The sequence below is a fragment of the Eutrigla gurnardus genome (genome assembly GCF_963514095.1).
Source record: "Eutrigla gurnardus genome assembly, chromosome: 18".
In the NCBI taxonomy this organism is placed as follows: domain Eukaryota; kingdom Metazoa; phylum Chordata; class Actinopteri; order Perciformes; family Triglidae; genus Eutrigla; species Eutrigla gurnardus.
The window spans coordinates 11,344,199-11,357,577 of record NC_139929.1 but is presented as its reverse complement, the minus strand read 5'-3'; the positions used below and the strand labels follow the sequence as shown (position 1 = coordinate 11,357,577).

At 41.5% G+C, this 13,379-nt stretch overlaps 1 protein-coding gene across 1 annotated transcript in view; it reads left to right on the top strand.

The window, feature by feature from the left end:
- Positions 1–13,379, top strand: part of LOC311028766 (uncharacterized protein) — a 69,882-nt gene that overhangs the window by 41,824 nt on the left and 14,679 nt on the right. The window contains exons 17-18 of the mRNA XM_084033529.1: positions 5,034–5,118; positions 7,555–7,666. Coding sequence (XP_083889655.1) covers positions 5,034–5,118; positions 7,555–7,666 — 197 coding nt within the window. The remainder of the gene's footprint in view (positions 1–5,033; positions 5,119–7,554; positions 7,667–13,379) is intronic.

Below are 13,379 nucleotides of genomic sequence, written 5' to 3'. Positions count from 1 at the left end.
CTCTGGGTGGGTCCCATCCATCAGCAGCTGGTTCATTTGTGCTGTCAGGCTTTCATGGATTGCAGTTAGTTTCTTTAGCCAGTCGGTTTGGATCATATCAAAGCCTGGCCTCCTTGTTCTGGGAGGCTGCTGTGGTTTGCTCTCAGATCCACTAGCCACTGAGCACTGGCATAGTGTGGTGCCCCTTCTCCCATATGCTTTTCCAGTATTGTTCAGTCTCCGCCCTTGGGGACTCTGTTCTATTACCCTTCCACTGGGAGTAGACGTTGCATGGGTCTGTGGAGAACATCCTGTTTAATTACCTTACTTCTGCTTCTACCTCTTCAGAGAGGTAGCCAGAGCTGCAAGTCTTTGTTTGGCAGTCTCCAGTGCCTCTGCTATGGAGAGTGGTGTACTTCTGAGGTTGTTCTTTCTAAGCACCTTTTTGTATCTCTGATATCTGGCTAAGTTCTCTCCGTGTTGACTTGGTCTTGGCCTTCCAGCCTCCTTTTCCATGAAGAATACTGCTCCCTACTACTCTTCATATTTTAGCCAAGGATATATATCAGCTGTAATTCATACAGGCGATGATTACAAGATTATGAAATTTACATTTCTTATGGTGTCTGTCTGAAAATGTTACCTCGGAAAATTGTTTTTAAAAATTTGGTGCTGTGAGATTGGTAAAATGAACTACAACTAGGTGTGTACATAACTGTAGTTGCGATGGATATTATTTTAAAAGGTCTCTGTGGACAGATAGAGGGAATGTCAATGGGGGAAAGCAACAGAGGATGAGTTGGAAAGAAGAGAAATGTCATATGGATGAGATTGAAGCAGTTGAAGGCAGCTGGATTCAATCAGACCATGGCATGAGAGACGGGAAAGAAGAGGGTGATTAAAAAGGAGAAAAAAGTCTTTAAACCTGGCATATGACTGTATGTGTCAGATTTACTGTCAGTCTTTGACGGCATGCGTTTTCTGTATGACTCTCAGTTCACTAGATATTCTGTTTCTTACTAAAATAGTGGGCCCAGAGACAAACCTTAATAAACTACACATAGTGCTAAGGGAGTCCCAGTTTGTGTACAGTACATATATCTCAGTCACAGTATGTGTGGATAATTTGAAATAAATTGAGACCTGATTCATGCCATGATTTTTGAAACTCTAAGACACTTATTCAGACGAGACAAAGGTTTTGTTATTAAGATTGTGTTACGAATCAGATTCATAGGAAGCCGCGTGTATTCGTTATGTTCTGAATGGCTGGATAATTGTTTTGGAAAAAGGTTTTTATAGCACCTTCCTGTGAAATTCAAACGGAGATGGATGTTCAAAATATTCAAATATGGCTGATAGTGTCATCATACATCTTAAATAAGATGTGTTGTAAGGTTGGTAGTAATGTGAAATAAATGTGATGCTGTGTGACAACAAATGAAATAACAGCATAAACAAAAACACAATATCCATATTTCCACACTTCCACAAAAACAGAAATGTGATATTACCACCCCTCTGTGCTGCTGATGTGCATCTGCCTAAAGATGATGAAATCATTATTGTGTGCATGTGTGTGTGTGTGTGTGTGCGTGTGTGTGGGGGTGTGCTGCTATCCAATCTGGATCCGTGGACGCACACGTGCACAGGCCTCTCTCCTCCAATTCACCTCTATTACTAGCTATAATCCCATTTCACACTCTATCGATCCCCAAAACTGTTGTTCACCGGAACCAGCAGCAAACACTGGCATTTCTCCCCATCATTTCACCACCATTGTTCTTTATTACACAAAGAAGCCCCCCCCCCACCCCCCTTTTGTCTCAGAGCAAACTCAGCCCCGCTGAAATATGAATTATAAATGTATGGCTAATAAAAGAGAAGGGGGGGGGGGGGGGGGGGGAACTGGAGAGAGATAGAGATGGAGAGAAGTGGTTGGTAGAAACATCAGAGAAAATGACTCCTTTACAAGAGTCTATTGATCAGTTTCTATCAAAGGGGGATGTCAGACATGAGATTACCTGGCAGTTTGAGCATTAGGTGCCGTGTGTTATAGCCCCGGGCCCTTGTACCGCTGCCAGAGGATTGTAAATAAAGCGGAGAGGAGAGAGAGCAAGAGGGGAGTGTGTTGGGGTGTGTGTGTGTGTGTGTGTGTGTGACTTTTCGATTCTACGTGTGTTTGTGTGTGTTGCTCTTTGTCTTTGTGAATGTTCGCTGTTGTGTGCATACGATCTGTTTTTTTTGTTTTTTTTCTTGTTTTTTTTTTTCTCGTGGTGTATTTCTGTGCATGACAGTGTGCGGCTGTGTGCCTGCACCTTTTGGCTTATACCCAAAAGCAGTGTTGCAAGGCCATGAAACTTCAGAAAGAGAGAGAGGGAGTCTTGGGAGGCTTTGGGACGTCTCTCGGGAGCAGCTTAGCCCGCTACGAATCCCCCAACAAAGCCAAAGGAAGCCCCTATGAAGCCTTATGAAGCTTTTATGAGGGCCAGGCCGGGCCCAGCCCAGCCCCAACCACTGGTTCAGGGTTAGCCGGGTTCTCGTCCCTCTCATGTTAAAGGTTAGCTGTGAGAGCGGGGTAATCTGACTGCAGATCTGTGATTATAAACTGATGCTGTATGATGGGCTTTGAAGTTCGTATGAAGGCATTCAGAGGGAGAGATCGAAGGAGAGAGTTAGATTATGAACTAATGTCATACTTTAAGTTGTGAAGCCAGTATAAAAGGGTCAAGAAAGGGGGAGACCAAAGATCTTATGTCTCATTTCCACTGCAGGATTGGGGCTCGACTGGTCCCAGGTCCCTTCTCTATTTAGTTTTCCACTGTGGATATTACCCCCTCAGACATTCAGCTGATCGCCATAGCGATATTGCATGAAACTGTCAATGTGACACTCCCTAAGTCCTTCCATCAGCAACCAAACAGAGGATTGTCTGTACTTTGTCAATTTGATAGCGTAGTTGTGTGAGCTGCCATTTAAAAATAAAAAATAAAAAAATCTGCCTCAAATTAATACAAAGAATTCACCTCGGCCAGATTGACGGTAACTCAAAATTAGAGTGTTTGTTCAGGCTGTTATGTCATTCAAGTGACTATTGACATTTTGCTGATCAATCAGTGCTTAGCATTGTTTTAACTAAAAAACTAAAATCTGTTCAACTCGCTTGGAACTCTAACAAAAGGAAACAAAAGGAAACGTACGCTGCTAAGCAGTGGACATGCGGCATTCGATTGTCATAACTTAACTCATGAAACCAGCTGTAAAAGGCCACAAGCCTCAAAATATGGACTACTGTTCTTGTTAAGTTAATTAGAAGAATTTATTGTCGAGAAATCCACAAAATTCTGCAGAATATCATTTAATGTGGAAAAAGCATGCAGTATCTGGTCATTAAACTAACCTAAATATACCACACATCTTATCTGTTTGTCTAAAGTAAACTCCTGGTGTATGTCAGCATGTGTGCAGCTTTCTAATTGTGCGTGTTTTTGTCTTTCTACCACTTTAATATAGAAAGCTATGAGTCTTTTCACTTAATTTTCTGTGTGTGCATGTGTGTGTGTGTGTGTGTGTGTGTGTGTGTGCGCCTTTGCCTGTGTGCGTTTGGGTGCAAATAGGAGCGTTTGTGTAAACGGTCAGTCTGTGCAGCTAATTGCTCTCTCTGTGGCCTCCCCTGGTGGGAGGTGTCACTGAGGTCACCTCAACACTAATGCCTTGAATGCGAATTTGATCCCCAACTCAAGTTTTCATATCTCTGCTTTATTGATTATTGAGATTCATAACAAACTTTCACCTTGAGATTCCCGTGAAATAGCCAAGGTAGGTGGCGCAATGCATGCACATACACACATTAATAAAAGTGTTTGTGCATCGTTAAATATTTAGCAATTCCAGTTGCTGCTTCAATTTTCCTAGGGCTTCAGTTTAAACAGTTTGGATGCTGCAAAAATCATAAATTAATCATGCTTTTATTAAATGTAGATTTTCTTTTCTCTTTTTCCTCTTGTCTGGTATTGGTTTTTTCAGCTTCGCCCCGTTCAGCCTGTCCCACCACTTCCATCACAGTGTGGTGCGTGGCCCTCAAAGCATTACAGCAATACACTAAACATTTCTTTATTTCTATTTCACACACTTGTATCCACATGCATGCCCACAGAGTCAAGGTCCGTCCTGTAAATATTCAACACACACACAAACACACACACACACTCAGGAGTGCACACACCTCTACATATTCAGCGCACCCACCTTCTCAATATTCACTAGCCTTGGCCACCGATGGCTGACAGTTTATGTTATATTCAATGAATACTGAATGTAGTGAAAAGGTTTTAAGAGCTATGAAGAAACATTGACTCACAAAACAGCATAGAGAACAAAAAAAAAGAAGGATGGGGGTTGATGGGGGGGGATCCTAAATTTTAAATTCAAACTGAAAAGGGCCTGAATAAGCAAACCTAACCAAGGAACCGCTCAATGTGCTAAACTACTAAGTGTAGGACAATGGGGTTTTATTGCATGTAGACGGAGGAAACGGCTGAAAAGGGAATGTGATTGAGGGGACGCAGTCAGGAGCATGGGCTCCGGCGACTTGCTCAAGGTAAAGAGTGCCATCTATTGACGGAAGCGGGGAGCGCTCCTTTTGTCTCTCAACAAAAGGGCCGTTGCCTCGTCTAAGTGCGAGCAGTGCAATACTTTCACTTCTACCCTATCTGCCTCTGCCTTTATGCTTTGAAGGCGGCTCGCCGTTCATATTTCCCCACTCATGCTGAACTCGATGAGAATCAATAATCATGTATTCATGTTTTGTGAATCATTCTATTAACCTGGACCATTGAAGTACTGTACACACACACATTTATATTTTATTCTTTCTTTAACCAAAAAAAAACAAACAAAAAATAATATCTCAATTGGAAAATGTGTTTTTCTCGGTTATATGTCCATTTGAATGCCTCTAATGAATCTTAAGCAACAGCGTCTGAAGTGAACTGTTGCTCTTTATCTCACACCTTTCTGCCTCTGTCTGTCCTCTCTCTCTCCCCCCTGCTCAGTGGAGGAGTTGGCAGCCCGTGCAGAGGAGGCGCGGCGGATGGAGGGGTGCCTGAATGAGGGGAAGCTAGCAGAGGGGAAAATAAGGTAAGAACTAGGGAAAGAGGGAGAGAGGGAAAGAAGCTTCCTCTCTTATCCCATTTCCCATGGTCCCCTGTGTAAACTCGGTAATCAAAAACATTTAGCTTCTTTACGTGCGGCGTACAGTAGGCTGTATAACTGAACATGTGTTGAACAGAACAGCCCTAAGCTCTAAATACTTGCATTGTTTAAGAGAGTCTACGAAGCGGAACGCCTGACTTTCTCGTCTTATCATACATTACTTCTGAAGATTTGGAAATCCCAACTGAAAAAAACTGACCGACCGTTTCTGCCCCGTGTGTGTGGAGCGAGTCCAACCGAAATATCAAAGCGTGTATTGATGGGACACGGTAGGTAAGCAGATGTTAGGTCGCGGAGTTCAGAGTTCAGGGGCGAGACCCCCGGGTGACCCCGGCGTGTCACCAGAGCTGCGGTGATGACATCAGCGAGCATGTATCACCCAGTGGAGCGTGTGTTTGTGCGCGTCTGTTTGCGCGCTCATAGTTGTGGTTGTGGCTTTGGCTCCGACGTGACCTCACTGCAACGGTCTCCTATAGGGAGTTTCATGGTTAAGTTGAGCCGTGGAACATTTTCATCTTCAACCGACAATTTCCCGGCGTGGAGACTTTATAGGTTACACTCTGAATGATTACGTTTTATTGCTTTAAACCAATTTTAGGTAGTGAATGGTAAAACAATCGCTGTGTCTGCATATTATATCCATTTGCAGAATCATGCTGTTTACTGTTAACCCAGTATTATCTAATAACTGCAAAGACATGAAAGGTTTTTAAGCAACAACACCATGCTAATGGCTTCCATCTGTGCTGTGGGAAATCCCCTCCTTTCTCCACAGGATGCCTCCTCTCTTTCTTTCCTTTCTCTCTCCCACTCTGTTCATCCTATCATGTGTTCTCTCTGTGGACCAATCTATCAGGCATTTTCTTTCCTTTTTTGTTTTTGGCCGCTCTGCTTCAGCCTCTACTACCACGACTTACTCGAGTCGTACCAGTGCTGAGAACATTGAGTAAATGAATCTGCGTGTGGAGACAGATGGTTAGCTATAATTTATCTAGATACATTTTTAGAATGTATATATAAATTATTGTTTTAATCATTTGAAAAGTGAATTATTATTTTAGATGGACTGAGCTTTTATCTTTCGATTAAATATTTAAAAAATACCAATTTGAGCCGAACTGAATTCCTCCATGTGATTTGCACAAATGTCATTGGATTCTGGGAAACTGTGATGAACAGTTTTCACAGTTTTATTACATTGAATAAATGAAATTATTAGATTTATGGGCAGATTAATCCGTAATAAAAAACTGTTGTTACAGCCTTAAAAAAGTGTAATCTAGTAACTTGTGATGGATCAATATTTTTGATAGTCAATGGAATAAATCATTAACTGAAAAAAAAATAATCATGACGTATCGAGGGAGAGGGGTACGTATTGAACTGTGAATTATTTCTTTGCATTTTTTTGCATTTGTCAATTTAACACAAATGCCAATAAAAAAGGAATGTGGTTAAATGCTGACGTTGTGGTCTTTCACTGCACAGTCATTCTTGTTTTAAGTGTAAAATCTATAACATACTAACTTCGGTTCACTGTCCCAAAACTTTTGCTTGTAAAAAGCCCCAAATATTTGTATTATTCATCAACTTGTAATTTTTCATTTTTATATGTGCCGAGGTGCGGGTCAAGAGTGGGGGTTGGTTTGTTTGGGTCCGTGTGTGCGGTGCGCGGGGAAGGTTGGTGGGGGTGTTGAGGCTCGCTGAGCGGCCGGAGCGAGGCTGTGGAGGGACGTTTGTGGAAATGGTAATCATTTGTCGTATTGATCTCGCTGTAGCCAGGGCAGCTGGCACACACAACCTCACTCGCACACGTGTACACACACACACACACACACACACACACACACACACACACACACACACACACACTTGCAGACACTAACTGACTCACATACACACAGACGCACAGTTGCGTGGCAGGAATAGACCCCCTCATATTGATCCCCTTCACATTCCCTTAGCTCGGCTGCCACACACACACACACACACACACACACACACACACACACACACACACACACACACACACACACACACACACACACACACACACACACACACTCTCTCTCTCTCTCTCACACACACACACACACACACACACACACACACACACGTACTGGGCCTATGATTTTCACTCCCACAGATGTGGATTTTCAAGAAACTTTGTATTGAAATTAAATACTTAAAATGTGTTTCTCTTTAAAAAAAATTCAAAGTAATAATGAATGTGTAAAATGTGAAAGTTTAGTTTAAAAAAACGCATCTATGGTAACGAGGTGACTAAAATGTAGTGGCAGTGCTTTTATTAATCAACCGGATTCTAATACAGTGACAAGCGTAATTGTGTTGTGTGTGCAGGTCAATGGCTGTGAGGCTGGAGACGGAGGTGGCAGAGCTCAGGAGGAATCTTCAGCAGGCTGTCGATCACAAAGTCGAGGCGGAGCGAGCGAAACGGGAGGCAGGGGAGCAGGTAAACAAATGCACAGCAGAACCCTGAGTGACACAGGATGCAGATCATTTGGATTGTTTGTTGAAATTGACTCGGAGCGCAACGCCGGTGAGGTGTTTGTCTCTCTGAAAGCTGTACTAATTTATATAATTTAGATGTAATCATCTAATCCCTCTGCCAGTTAGCTAATTGATTTCTGTAGGTGACCTCTACTTGTACTTGCATGGATGGGCTAAATGAATAATTGTGCCAGGTCTTCTGTATTCCATAAACATACTAATACATATGTGAAGTTTTCCTCTCCTCTCTTCTCCTCCCATGCCCTCCAAGGTCTTCCTCTCCTTCCCCCCCCTTACCTTTTTGATGATTAGTGGCATATATCCGGTGCTAGAGCCCGGATTATCTTGTCCAAGAGAAGGAGGGGTGTATGCGGGACCTAAACCTGGCAAGGTGATTTGGAGCGTTAATTCCTGGGTGTAATATTCCCTGATATTCCCTAATGTTCTGGCTGGGAGCGGAGGGGGAGGGCGTCTCAGGGGAGCGCGGTTGTCAGAGCTGAGCTGCCGATGTACAAAGGCAGAATGGATAATTAAGGGTAAAGCCAGTACGGGGAACTGATGTTCATTTAGATTCGACAAACTTTGAATTCCATCCTAAGCTTCCGTGCACAGAAGTGCTCTCTTGGATCTTGATTTTACATTTTGTTTCGTATTCGTGCTCCTTTTTCTTCCTCCCTTTGCCACCGTTTCTTTATTTTTATCTCTGCGTTCTCCTGTTCTCCGTGCCTCTCTTTTCTCACTCTTTCTTTTCATACTCGTTTCCGTGTCTCTCCACTTCTTTCTCTTTCACTCGCTCTTCCTCACCGTACTCTTTTTTTCACTCTCTCCTTGTGAATAATGCAGCCCACATAGCACAGTTCTCCTTTTTTCTCTTAACATGAGTGCACCAGGTTTTGGTGTTGGACAATAGTGATTGCCCAGGGCCAGTAAGACACTGACTTAGGCCAGTTGATTGGTCAGTCAGTAGCCAAGCCAGTGCTCGTGATGACTTCTTAATCTATTTCTCAACTGTTGAAGATCCTTTCATCTCTGCCTTTGCTGTGTGAGCGGCCCTTTCTCTGTTGTGCAGTTTGTGATCAAACATACAGCAGGACATGTCAGAGTTAGTCACACATCTGTCAAGACTTGTTAATATGGTTGCAATGCCACAATATGAATAAGGATATATTTATTTCCAATATGGATATATATATATATATATATATATATATATATATATATATATATATATATAACTGTATGGCAAGAATATATATATATATGTAAAATATGTTCAAAACAATGAACTGTGTTCCACAGTTTCGCCCAGCCTTACGCTAACACTTCTGAATCGTTTCTGATTATTGTACTATTTTCTTAAGTAAATAGTTTCATATTTTGACAAATGTGTTTTCTTTCTGGCCAATAGTTAAGTGAGAAGATCGACACCACTCTTGTGTTTAGTAGCAGCTTAGTTCAACACAAAGACTGGAAACGGGCGTAAACTGCTCTCCTGATTCTCTTCTGGTTCTCTGGAGATTATGTGAGATTTTTTTTTTTTCTTCAGCAGAAAAACTCAGGCTCTCAGGCTATCGGCTCGGCTAAAACCAAGCCTTACCTAGTATGTTACCAGCCACATTTGGGCCTTGTCATGGCCCTGACATCCATAGAGAATGTGTCTCCTTTTGAACAAGAGAATCTGCAGATTAATTCCATATCTGACATGTTATACGCTACTAAGGTTAGTCCCACGACGAGATGATTAAATAACTGTAAGGGAGCCGGGAGGAGTTTCAACTCTTCGTTGTTTTGAGGGGAGATGGAGATACACCTCGCTGAGATCTGCACTCTACTTGAGCGCATTTTTTTTTTTTGCCAAGAAATATAATAAATTAAATTGTTTGAAGCAGCTGGCGAGGGAATGCTGACCTGTTTAACTTGGTCTAAACATCTTACAGTACATTTAAAACTACTCATGTCAAAGTGTTTGCCATATTTAAATTAAAACAATGATTTACTGATGATTTCACTTGTGGGTTTTGGCAAATAATCCCCATATATACTGTATATATGACAATAACAACAAGTAAAATATAACAATAAGTCTTTTTTGACAGATTAAACTGACTTTAGGACAGTTGAAATTATTTTTCCACATTTCCCAGGGTGGAAAAAAAAAAGTCTGGAGCCTCGCCGTCACTTATAGTTGTACAAAAACGGAATCGGCAAAACTCTGAATCGTTTTGCATGCTTGCTGCCTTCTATCATTTCAACAACAGATGAGCTTTTCAATGAATTTGACTCCAAACAGTGTTTAAACACCAGTGTGATGGCCCTTCTGACTATGACTCCTTCATTAGGTCCCAATCTCTGTTATTGACCAGCAGAAGATGAATTATCCGCTGGTGAAAAAAATCAAAGGGTTTGAAATGGTAAATGGTACACTACAGTGGCCTATAGAGGAAATCTATATTACAAATTGCCTCGGTGCACAGTAGCTGAACCTCCGATAGCTCTGTCTTTCTGTGTGTGTGTGTGTGTGTGTGTGTGTGTGTGTGTGTGTGAGTATGTGTGTGTGTGTGTGTGTGTGTGTGTGTTTGTGTGTGTGTGTGTGTGTGTGTGTGTGTGTGTGTGTGTGTGTGTGTGTGTGTGTGTGTGTGCACAGTGTTTTATATGCGTGTGTACGTGATTTGTGTATTACATACAAAGTCTTGTTTGTTTTTTTCCAGTTTTCTGTTTAATGTCTCTCTTCTGATATGAAGAAAGGGAATCATGTGATATCTGCCAGTCAATTTTGGCCGCTCAGCATGCATGCAGATACACACACACACACACACACACACACACCTCACTTGATCCTGTCCCCCTGCATGAGTCCAGTTCAAATATGAGTCGTGGTAAACATGAGGCATGTTTTTAACTGATCACATCACCCCTATCTCGTCTTTCCCTTTTCCTTACTCTCTGCCACACACACACACACACACACACACACACACACACACACACACACAAACACACACACACATTAGTGTAGTCATTAGTGTGTTTACCTCAACTTCTCTTAGCATGGAGTCAAACATCTTAAAGAGCGTTAATGAGAATTTGCAGGGAAGTTTTCAGATAGCAGAAGTTTATGAGCGTGTTTCCATCCCCATAAACTTTTTACAACTATTGATGTCATCCTATAGACGTACAATTAGACAGTAGCTTTTAATCATTCCAAGTCAGTGGGGTGCCTGCCTAGTGATTAGAGAGACGAGGCCCGGTCGCCGCTTTAGTATCCTTGAGCAAGACGTACTGAATCACAAAAAGCTCCGAGGAGCAGTTTTACTCGGCGCTGCAGTCGGACATGGAGGTGGGCAGAGCCAGAATGTAATTCGCTCCAGGTTTTTTCCTCTATTTCCTTCAGCACTCCAGCAGTGATAGACAGTGATTTAGCTTCCTAACGTTGCCGTTATCTAATCGTTTTTTGACACACTTGCAGGTGTCAAACACGGATACGATTTTTATTTTGAGATGTGCGGGTGAACCCACACGTGTGTAGTATGTTCATTGTGGTGATGCTAGAGAGAGTTTGTCTGTTATCCGTTCATTGATCTCACTCATTATACCTGATAGAAGCCACCAGCCTGGCCTAATTAGCTCAGAATTACCCGCACTGTATCACCGCTTTCTACACACACACACACACACACACAGAGGACAGACAAATGAAGCTCATTTGTTTAGTTGATGAATAAAGAGAAGTGGTCCAATTCTCTGACTGTTTAACCATGGAATGGCCTTCATGCAGGTGTGTGTGTGTGTGTGTGCGTGTGCGTGTGTGCGTGTCCTTGTGTCCCATCACCCTCAAACACAGCTCATTAAGCCACAGTCGTGTAATTTGTCTGTGGGATGGGACAGACAGTACAGCACACACCGTGTTGTCTCCATAACTTTCTGTGTCGCGCTGAGCGGTCACACTGCCTCTCTCAACCAAAGAACGCCGTGTGTCCGTGTTTCTGTGCATGGATGGATATTTAAGGGATTTTTCTCACCCTTATTATTTTCATATAGGGGATCCGATCGCCATCAGGCGTCTAACGCAGCTTTGAAATAATAGAAGCTTTAAGCTCTTTGCAAGGAATATAGTTAAAGTTACATGAATAAACATTTATAAGAGTGTGAACTTTTTATTAAAAAACGGTCTATTTGAGAGCAACGTTTCCTCTATTCAAATATGTAATTAATATATATATAATCCAGCTCCCTTTAAAAGTCTGTGCTTAGTGCAACGTTTTCACAGTGTCATGTTCCGTTTAACCTTCGTCTATTATCTTATCTTTAATATGAAAGTCCACATCATATACATACCCAGGGGTGTAACGAATAGTTTGAAGCTTCATTCATAACGATGACATTCAAGTTGCTGAAATTACTATCTTATAGAAACATTGCCTGCGATGGTCGACCTTCTCTTCCACAGCTCTGTAACTCTCCCTCACACACCCACACACAGCCAGCAATTATTAAATTCAATGTATTGAAAAAAGATTGATGAAATAATTTACATAACCCACATTATGTTTTGATGGAACAAAGAATGGCTGCTTCGATGCGAAGGTTATCTGTTGGTGTTTAGCCTTTCCAAATCATTGTCTTGTGCTTGCTTCAGAAAGGCACTCATCTGTACGGGAAAGTCTGGCAGCAGTCGAACTTTATTAACCTACATAAACCACAAAATCACAGGAGGGCATAGATTCTAGTGATCACCAACATGTTTGTCAGTTAAAAATCCCCTTCCGTATCAGAATAATACAATTATCATCCCTTCAGTCGCCGTTATATGATCCAATTGTTGAATGAATGGCACAAGCGTATCTGTCATTCTCAGCTCACGTATTATATGATTACAAGTTTAATAGAAGAAGTTTTAGGGGGAAAAAACAGATAAATAAAACCTTTTGGTCTCCAATGCTTAAACTCTGTTTTCACCTTGTTAGTTTTTACAAGAAACTGGGGCAAATTCATATCAGTTAGTCAAAGTTGAGACTCTTCACTTTCTTGTAACTGTGTTTGTGACCTTGGTGAAAGAAAGTTGTTTAACGAGTCAAAATGAGTCTTTACAAATCACAAATGCCACTCATCCAGCAGCTTCTTATTTATAAAAGTAAGTAAGTGATGATTGTAATTACTCAAGGCTAAAGATTCAATCGTCTCACCTCAACTGCAAGGTTTTCCCCTCCTAAAAATCCTCTTCACAGATTCCAAAAGAGCTTTATAATACCACCCTATTCAAAGTCACGATTGGTCTCAGAACCAAAGAATGAAAACTAGCAAGCTAAAATTGATATGATTAATAACATAAAAATTGAAACTTATGAAAGTAGGTTTTCTTTTGAATTTAACAGTTTCCCACAGCAGCATCCTTTTTTTAACATACAAGTGAATAGTTCACTAGTTCATTGATAACCCAGCATTGCTGGATGAGGTTTTGGCTGATTCACTGTATCTGTAAAGTAAAATGAGGGCCTCTAAAAAGAGATTGGCCTTGGCACTTTTTTTTGTGTGTGCAGAAATTGTTTCCTGCAAATCAATAATGTAAGAGAAAATAATAAATAAATGCCTCCCACCGCTATACATTATTTTTATTTTCCAACATGCTATTAAGGCGCTGAAAAAATAACAACAGGCAGTGTTTTTCCCAAATCTCG